The 9,829-nt window shown below is 41.3% G+C and overlaps 1 protein-coding gene across 1 annotated transcript; it reads left to right on the forward strand.

Moving 5' to 3' along the window:
- Window positions 1-733: 733 nt before the first annotated feature.
- Window positions 734-9,829, forward strand: c3h9orf85 (chromosome 3 C9orf85 homolog). The gene is made up of 4 exons (XM_076999036.1): window positions 734-948; window positions 5,675-5,781; window positions 5,958-6,071; window positions 9,002-9,829. The coding sequence occupies exons 1-4, from the start codon at window positions 847-849 to the stop codon at window positions 9,165-9,167; spliced, it is 489 nt and encodes a 162-aa protein (XP_076855151.1). The 5' UTR covers window positions 734-846; the 3' UTR covers window positions 9,168-9,829.

Genomic DNA, 9,829 nt, shown 5'->3' on the forward strand with positions numbered 1-9,829 from the left:
ATATTTGTATATATTATATATAAGCAACAGTTAATTAAACGTTATTATATATTTGTTTATATAATAGTTATTTAAACGTAATTATATATTTGTATATATTATATATAAGCAACAGTTAATTAAACGTTATTATATATTTGTTTTTATAATAGTTATTTAAACGTTATTATATATTTGTATATATTATATATACGTAACAGTTAATTAAACGTTATATATTTGTATATTATATATAAGCAACAGTTAATTAAACGTTATTAAATATTTGTATAACAATTATTTAAACGTTATTATATATTTGCATATATTATATATAAGCAACAGTTAATTAACAGTTATTTAAACGTTATTATATATTTGTATATATTATATATAACCAACAGTTAATTAAACGTTATTACATATTTGTATATATAACAGTTATTTAAACATTATTATATATATGTAATATATATAAGCAACAGTTAATTAACAGTTATTTAAACGTTATTATATATTTGTTTCAGGGTTAAAGGTAATACATTTATATGAACTTTTTAACACAAAAAGATAACATTATGTTAAAAATATATATTATTTTTAACATAAAAATCTTAAGTGATTTGTGTTGTAGTTGTTGTTGGGGTTTTCATTTAGTTGAGGCTTTAATTTGTGGTATTTATGGTTTATTATAGTGATTACGTTTCATCGGCAGAATACGGTAACCAACTGCTGTTGGGGTTTACTTCCGGTACCGTTGCATGACGTAATCGCCGTGGCCGCCACGCGGGATACGCCGCCGGTTCTGATCGGTTTTGATCGGTTTACCAGGTGCGCTGAGGCGCTGCTGTGGAACTGCGGACTGAAATGAGCTCCCGGAGAGGCGGCGCGTCTAGTTCGCGGAGCCAGAAATACCAGAACACCACCGCGTTTAAAAACGATAAATATGGCGCAAGTCCTCGAGTAAAGGTAGGCAGTGGTGATGGAGGTGCAGCTAATGGAGTGTGGATGATCTCGTGTGTGTGTGTTTGTATGGAGTGTGGATGATCTCGTGTGTGTGTGTTTGTATGGAGTGTGGATGATCTTGTGTGTGTGTGTTTGTATGGAGTGTGGATGATCTCGTGTGTGTGTTTGTATGGAGTGTGGATGATCTCGTGTGTGTGTTTGTATGGAGTGTGGATGATCTCGTGTGTGTGTTCTCGTGTGTGTGTTTGTATGGAGTGTGGATGATCTCGTGTGTGTGTTTGTATGGAGTGTGGATGATCTCGTGTGTGTGTGTTTGTATGGAGTGTGGATGATCTCGTGTGTGTGTTTGTATGGAGTGTGGATGATCTCGTGTGTGTGTTTGTATGGAGTGTGGATGATCTTGTGTGTGTGTTTGTATGGAGTGTGGATGATCTCGTGTGTGTGTTTGTATGGAGTGTGCATGATCTCGTGTGTGTGTTTGTATGGAGTGTGCATGATCTCGTGTGTGTGTTTGTATGGAGTGTGCATGATCTCGTGTGTGTGTGTTTGTATGGAGTGTGGATGATCTCGTGTGTGTGTGTTTGTATGGAGTGTGGATGATCTCGTGTGTGTGTGTTTGTATGGAGTGTGGATGATCTCGTGTGTGTGTGTTTGTATGGAGTGTGGATGATCTTGTGTGTGTGTTTGTATGGAGTGTGGATGATCTCGTGTGTGTGTTTGTATGGAGTGTGGATGATCTTGTGTGTGTGTGTTTGTATGGAGTGTGGATGATCTTGTGTGTGTGTTTGTATGGAGTGTGGATGATCTCGTGTGTGTTTTTGTATGGAGTGTGGATGCTCTCGTGTGTGTGTGTTTGTATGGAGTGTGGATGATCTCGTGTGTGTGTTTGTATGGAGTGTGCATGATCTCGTGTGTGTGTTTGTATGGAGTGTGCATGATCTCGTGTGTGTGTTTGTATGGAGTGTGCATGATCTCGTGTGTGTGTTTGTATGGAGTGTGGATGATCTCGTGTGTGTGTGTGTTTGTATGGAGTGTGGATGATCTCGTGTGTGTGTGTGTGTGTTTGTATGGAGTGTGGATGATCTCTTGTGTGTGTGTTTGTATGGAGTGTGGATGATCTCTTGTGTGTGTTTTTGTATGGAGTGTGGATGATCTCGTGTGTGTGTTTGTATGGAGTGTGGATGATCTCGTGTGTGTGTTTGTATGGAGTGTGGATGTTCTCGTGTGTGTTTTTGTATGGAGTGTGGATGTTCTCATGTGTGTTTGTATGGAGTGTAGATGATCTCGTGTGTGTGTGTTTGTATGGAGTGTGGATGATCTCGTGTGTGTGTTTGTATGGAGTGTGGATGATCTCGTGTGTGTGTGTTTGTATGGAGTGTGGATGATCTCGTGTGTGTGTGTTTGTATGGAGTGTGGATGATCTCGTGTGTGTTTTTGTATGGAGTGTGGATGATCTCGTGTGTGTGTTTGTATGGAGTGTGCATGATCTCGTGTGTGTGTTTGTATGGAGTGTGCATGATCTCGTGTGTGTGTTTGTATGGAGTGTGCATGATCTCATGTGTGTGTGTTTGTATGGAGTGTGCATGATCTCGTGTGTGTTTGTTTGTATGGAGTGTGGATGATCTCGTGTGTGTGTGTTTGTATGGAGTGTAGATGATCTCGTGTGTGTGTGTGTGTGTGTGTGTGTTTGTATGGAGTGTGAATGATCTCGTGTGTGTGTTTGTATGGAGTGTGGATGATCTCGTGTGTGTGTGTTTGTATGGAGTGTGGATGATCTTGTGTGTGTTTTTGTATGGAGTGTGGATGATCTCGTGTGTGTGTGTTTGTATGGAGTGTGGATGATCTCGTGTGTGTGTTTGTATGGAGTGTGCATGATCTCGTGTGTGTGTTTGTATGGAGTGTGGATGATCTCGTGTGTGTTTTTGTATGGAGTGTGGATGATCTCGTGTGTGTTTTTGTATGGAGTGTGTATGATCTCGTGTGTGTGTGTTTGTATGGAGTGTGGATGATCTCGTGTGTGTTTGTATGGAGTGTGGATGATCTCGTGTGTGTTTGTATGGAGTGTGGATGTTCTCATGTGTGTTTGTATGGAGTGTGGATGATCTCGTGTGTGTTTGTATGGAGTGTGGATGATCTCGTGTGTGTTTGTATGGAGTGTGGATGTTCTCATGTGTGTTTGTATGGAGTGTGGATGATCTCGTGTGTGTTTGTATGGAGTGTGGATGATCTCGTGTGTGTTTGTATGGAGTGTGGATGTTCTCATGTGTGTTTGTATGGAGTGTGGATGATCTCGTGTGTGTTTGTATGGAGTGTGGATGATCTCGTGTGTGTTTGTATGGAGTGTGGATGTTCTCATGTGTGTTTGTATGGAGTGTAGATGATCTTGTGTGTGTGTGTTTGTATGGAGTGTGGATGATCTCGTGTGTGTGTGTTTGTATGGAGTGTGGATGATCTCGTGTGTGTTTTTGTATGGAGTGTGGATGATCTCGTGTGTGTGTTTGTATGGAGTGTGCATGATCTCGTGTGTGTGTTTGTATGGAGTGTGCATGATCTCGTGTGTGTGTTTGTATGGAGTGTGCATGATCTCATGTGTGTGTGTTTGTATGGAGTGTGCATGATCTCGTGTGTGTTTGTTTGTATGGAGTGTGGATGATCTCGTGTGTGTGTGTTTGTATGGAGTGTAGATGATCTCGTGTGTGTGTGTGTGTGTGTGTTTGTATGGAGTGTGAATGATCTCGTGTGTGTGTTTGTATGGAGTGTGGATGATCTCGTGTGTGTGTGTTTGTATGGAGTGTGGATGATCTTGTGTGTGTTTTTGTATGGAGTGTGGATGATCTCGTGTGTGTGTGTTTGTATGGAGTGTGGATGATCTCGTGTGTGTGTTTGTATGGAGTGTGCATGATCTCGTGTGTGTGTTTGTATGGAGTGTGGATGATCTCGTGTGTGTTTTTGTATGGAGTGTGGATGATCTCGTGTGTGTTTTTGTATGGAGTGTGTATGATCTCGTGTGTGTGTGTTTGTATGGAGTGTGGATGATCTCGTGTGTGTTTGTATGGAGTGTGGATGATCTCGTGTGTGTTTGTATGGAGTGTGGATGTTCTCATGTGTGTTTGTATGGAGTGTGGATGATCTCGTGTGTGTTTGTATGGAGTGTGGATGATCTCGTGTGTGTTTGTATGGAGTGTGGATGTTCTCATGTGTGTTTGTATGGAGTGTGGATGATCTCGTGTGTGTTTGTATGGAGTGTGGATGATCTCGTGTGTGTTTGTATGGAGTGTGGATGTTCTCATGTGTGTTTGTATGGAGTGTGGATGATCTCGTGTGTGTTTGTATGGAGTGTGGATGATCTCGTGTGTGTTTGTATGGAGTGTGGATGTTCTCATGTGTGTTTGTATGGAGTGTAGATGATCTTGTGTGTGTGTGTGTTTGTATGGAGTGTGGATGATCTTGTGTGTGTGTGTTTGTATGGAGTGTGGATGATCTCGTGTGTGTGTTTGTATGGAGTGTGGATGATCTCGTGTGTGTGTTTGTATGGAGTGTGGATGATCTTGTGTGTGTGTTTTTGTATGGAGTGTGGATGATCTCGTGTGTGTGTTTGTATGGAGTGTGGATGATCTCGTGTGTGTTTTTGTATGGAGTGTGTATGATCTCGTGTGTGTGTGTTTGTATGGAGTGTGGATGATCTCGTGTGTGTTTTTGTATGGAGTGTGTATGATCTCGTGTGTGTGTGTTTGTATGGAGTGTGGATGATCTCGTGTGTGTTTGTATGGAGTGTGGATGATCTCGTGTGTGTTTGTATGGAGTGTGGATGTTCTCATGTGTGTTTGTATGGAGTGTGGATGATCTCGTGTGTGTTTGTATGGAGTGTGGATGATCTCGTGTGTGTTTGTATGGAGTGTGGATGTTCTCATGTGTGTTTGTATGGAGTGTGGATGATCTCGTGTGTGTTTGTATGGAGTGTGGATGATCTCGTGTGTGTTTGTATGGAGTGTGGATGTTCTCATGTGTGTTTGTATGGAGTGTAGATGATCTTGTGTGTGTGTGTTTGTATGGAGTGTGGATGATCTTGTGTGTGTGTGTTTGTATGGAGTGTGGATGATCTCGTGTGTGTGTTTGTATGGAGTGTGGATGATCTTGTGTGTGTGTTTTTGTATGGAGTGTGGATGATCTCGTGTGTGTGTGTTTGTATGGAGTGTGGATGATCTCGTGTGTGTTTTTGTATTGAGTGTGGATGATCTCGTGTGTGTGTGTGTGTGTTTGTATGGAGTGTGGATGATCTCGTATGTGTGTGTGTGTTTGTATGGAGTGTGAATGATCTCGTATGTGTTTTTGTATTGAGTGTGGATGATCTCGTGTGTGTGTGTGTGTTTGTATGGAGTGTGGATGATCTCGTGTGTGTTTGTATTGAGTGTGGATGATCTCGTATGTGTTTTTGTATGGAGTGTGGATGATCTCGTGTGTGTTTGTATTGAGTGTGGATGATCTCGTATGTGTTTTTGTATTGAGTGTGGATGATCTCGTATGTGTTTTTGTATGGAGTGTGGATGATCTCGTATGTGTTTTTGTATGGAGTGTGGATGATCTTGTATGTGTTTTTGTATGGAGTGTGGATGATCTCGTATGTGTTTTTGTATGGAGTGTGGATGATCTCGTGTGTATGAAGTGTGGATAATCTCGTGTGTGTTTTTGTATGGAATGTAGATGATCTTGTGTTTTCTGACCTACTCAGAAAGCAAATGCGAAGGTTCATGATGGTCTATGCCAACGATGCAAGGAGATACTGGAGTGGAAAGTCAAGTATAACAAATACAAGTTACTCACACAGCCCCGCAAATGGTGATTTTATTTTATAATTTTACTTCTGAGCTGTACAGTTGTCGTGTCTCTAAGTAAATATTGGTCATGTTTTTATCAGTCAATGTAATCAAGAAGCATTCACGTTATTGATACTGGTATAAATTTTACTACTGAATGGGAGGCCATTTCTTACGCGATGCTCTGTCTCCCTCTAGCGTAAAGTGCCTTCAGAAGTCAGTGAAAGATGCATATTACATCATGTGCAAGCCCTGTGCGTTAAAACTGGAGCTTTGTGCCAAATGCGGGAAGAAAGAAGAGATCGTCATTCCGTAAGTATCAGTCAGCGGCAGCGTACGGAGTCAGACAACTAACACTTTACACTTACAAAGGCAGAATCGTGTAGAAAATGTGAAGAAATGCATCTTAGTGCATTTAACCACTGAATCTGATAAGAAGCACCATTCCTTTTCTGCCATCTGTTTCTCATGGATGCAATTTCACACATTTCTAAACATTGGTGTGGTGGTTCTAAATAGCATATTTTCCTGGAACAAAGTTCGCTTTGACAGCTACATAGGAAATAGGTTTTCTCTGCCTGCTACATGGCATCTATTCAGAAGACTTAATTAACACCTAACCTATCCGGCCTGTTCCTCTACGCTATATTTCAGGAATTCTAAATAACACTAACACCTCCATGATAACCTTAATAACTTGTAATGGAAAGTTGTTCATCAGAACAGTAGTATGTGTACAAGCTTATGAGAGTAATGTTGTAATACTAGTGTAACACTAACAGCATAAACACTGCTGCAAGTTTATTTTGGCCCCTCACATTCACAAACATTGTATATTCTGATAAGTCACAGGTCTTGTGATTGTGGTGTGAGATAAATCGGTTAGACCAGCATTTCTAGGATCAGGTAGTGTTCAGTGAGCGTAATGTGTGACCTAGATGTGCTTGTTTTAGTATCACCCAAATGACTGTGATCCTTTGGGCTTTGAACACATGACTGTTTAAAAGAATCACAGAAAAATGGTGACTGGTGAGCTCGTTGCCCAAAATAGCTTGTGGAATAGAGGAGTTGCGGTTTCACAAACTGATGAATCCACTGAGCTGTCCTGCAATGGCACAGGTGGGCTGCAGGTGGCGCTCTGGCGGTGCGGGCAAATGTTTTTTTGACACACATCAAGGCCATGGATGCCGGTTTAGGAAAGACAAGCTGTGTCAGAACCTCCTTTAGCTTCCTCAATGTCTGCTGCATAAAAACACACAATCCTCATTGGGTTCCAGGAACAAGACATTTATTCATTGCTATGAAGCGTCTCTGATATGAAGGGGGAAGCCCCGTTTGAGCTGGTGTATTTGAGCATTTGAATGTGCAGTGATGTCAGAATGGCACATCACTCCTCCACAACGATGTCGAGTATCTTGCTAAAGCCATCGTTTGGAGGAATCTTGCTATTATGAAGGCAAGAATTGCAGTTCCCTGCTAGTCACTTTAAAGTCAGTGTTGGGTTGAGTGAACAAGGAAAACCAGCAACTCTTTGCTGGGGGGGGGGGACATCCTCACATACCTTAATGAACTAGCCGCCAGTGCCTTGTTGCCACTGGCGAGATGTGTCTCGTTAGGGGAGGAGCATGTGACATGTCCACTAGATGTCGTCACATTACACAGATCTCTATGGTCACAATCGCACAAGTACATTATCATCGGGGACAACTTAACACCAGTGTTTCCAGTGTTTTGCACACAGTGCAGCTTGAAAGTTTGTGAACCACCCAAACATGGTTGTTTTCTAAAATATTTTTTTTATATATCTTATGAAACGAACATCCAAGTCTCAATTTGTAAAGCAGACATTCCAAATAACAAACACACTGAAAATTATATACATTTTCATTATCTATTTAACAAAAGTATTTTCTGTCTCTAAAAACTGAAAATCTGCCAAGTGCAAAGTATATGAACTTTCTTCAACCTAACTTATTCTATAACCCGTCATTGCAATTTGAACCTTAATGGTGAACAAGAACAGTCAAAAGCAGTTGGGTCTGGTTTTCAAAGTAAAATACAAAATTTATTAAAGACAAAATACAGAAAAATAGAAAGATGGATCGATCCAGAGATCTTCGTTACACACACTCAAGAGTGTCTGCAAGAGAGAGCTGCCCCCCCTCTCACAGACCATAGTTCTTATACTATTTTGCTACATGATTACATCATACTTCTGTGACATGAGTTAAGCATGTTAGGTCTCATTGGTGGCCCACATGAGGTGAGGTGATGGGGAGAGGTATCCAGACGCCAGGCACGTCAGATATACTACCATTCTGACGCCAGACGCCCTTATCTACAGGCCCGAGACCTTCAGCAACTCACAAGGAGTGCTCACACACACACACACAAAATGTACTACTAGATAGTGAGAGAGAGAGAGAGAGAGAGAGAGAGAGAGAGAGAGAGATGGAGAGCCTACAAGCATGTAAAGCATAGAATGATCAACGTGTACTAGACCTAACATATGTTCCAGATACCTTAATAAAGTGATTTCCATTCTCCTTATTACTAAGAGTGATCAATAAATATTTGAATAGTGATGAATATGATCACAGAGAGACCAAATATGAAATTTGCCCCGACAAGCCACAAACGAGTGTCTCACATCTGCTTTTTGCGATTGTTGCCCACTCCTCCTTGCAGAACTCCACCAGTTGAGAAAGGTTGGAGGGACATCTGGCATGTACCACCCGCTTCAGATCTTACCACAGCATTTCTATGGGATTGATGACCGGACTTTGGGCCAATCCAGAGTGCAGATGATCTTTCTCTTAAGCCATTACTTGGTAGTTTTGTTGTAATGTCATTTCTGTCTCATCTTCAACTCCCTGACTGATGGCAGGTGATTCTGCTCAAGAATTTGTTGCTAGGCCTGGGAATTGATGCTTCCATAGATAATATGGAGTCATCCAGGTCTGGAGGCAGAAAAGCAGGTCCAGACAGTCACATCTCCACCATGCCTCACTTTTGGGAGGAGGTTCTTCTCTTTATAGGCAGTGTTAACTTTTATCCAAAGATGGCACCTGTGATTGTAGCCACATCATTACATTTTGGGCTCATTTATCCAAATAATGGATTTATCAAAGTGCTCTCTGGCGTAGTTTAAATGGGCAACTTTGTTCTTGTTTTGTTGTCCCTTAAGTTAACCATGGTCAGCCATGAGAGGCTATAAGGGTTGTAATGTTTACCTGTTGTAGGCTGGGCGGAGCAGAGGGGGAGGAGCCACAAGAGACCACAGATCAGCACACGCAAAGCAGTGAGCAGAGGGCACCAGACTCCCATTGGACGGACGAGGATGATGAGATCGACGACGATGAGGATGGTGACGGCGAGGAATGCATTTCAGAGGCTGCGGGAAAATAAGTCATTACGATGAAGAGGGACTGAACTAACGAACCCTGAATATGCAGTCTCGTTTCAGAAAGGTCGTCCATTTCAGTATTGCTTCTTGAAGCTTACTGGATAAAATTACAGTTGCTTTTTAACTGTCTGTCACTGTATGCGCATACAAATTTGAGAGCTTACGGAGTTGAGGTTTTTAAATATGCATTTGCTGCACAGAATCACCTCTGAAATGACTTTAGGGCTCTGTTTCATATGGGTTTGAGTGCGATATGAGAGCATTGGTAATTTGAGTGCGATATGAGAGCATTGGTTAGCAATACTGCTTGACTTTTGATTACTGTTTTTTTTAGCAAATTGTATACAATACTTAGCCAATGCTACAACCAGTTATGTTTGTGTTTATGGGAATTTATTGTTATACATTCATTCCTAAATTGAGGAAACGTGGATTTAGCTCCTGGGTGGGATACACATGTGGTGAATCAACAAGGACGTGAACTTTCGGGGTTTCCTTTTGATATTGGTTGCGTCCCTAATGCTTCTTTAAGTTAGCCAGTCATCACAAAAGAAACGTTTGCATGCAAATGAGCGTGTCTGGTGATGTGGGATCCTAACACGTTAGTGAGTCCCATCCAATCAAGTGTAGCTATTTGAAATAAAAGAGAACACTCTTTTTGCTA

This window comes from Brachyhypopomus gauderio, chromosome 3 (assembly GCF_052324685.1).
Source record: "Brachyhypopomus gauderio isolate BG-103 chromosome 3, BGAUD_0.2, whole genome shotgun sequence".
In the NCBI taxonomy this organism is placed as follows: domain Eukaryota; kingdom Metazoa; phylum Chordata; class Actinopteri; order Gymnotiformes; family Hypopomidae; genus Brachyhypopomus; species Brachyhypopomus gauderio.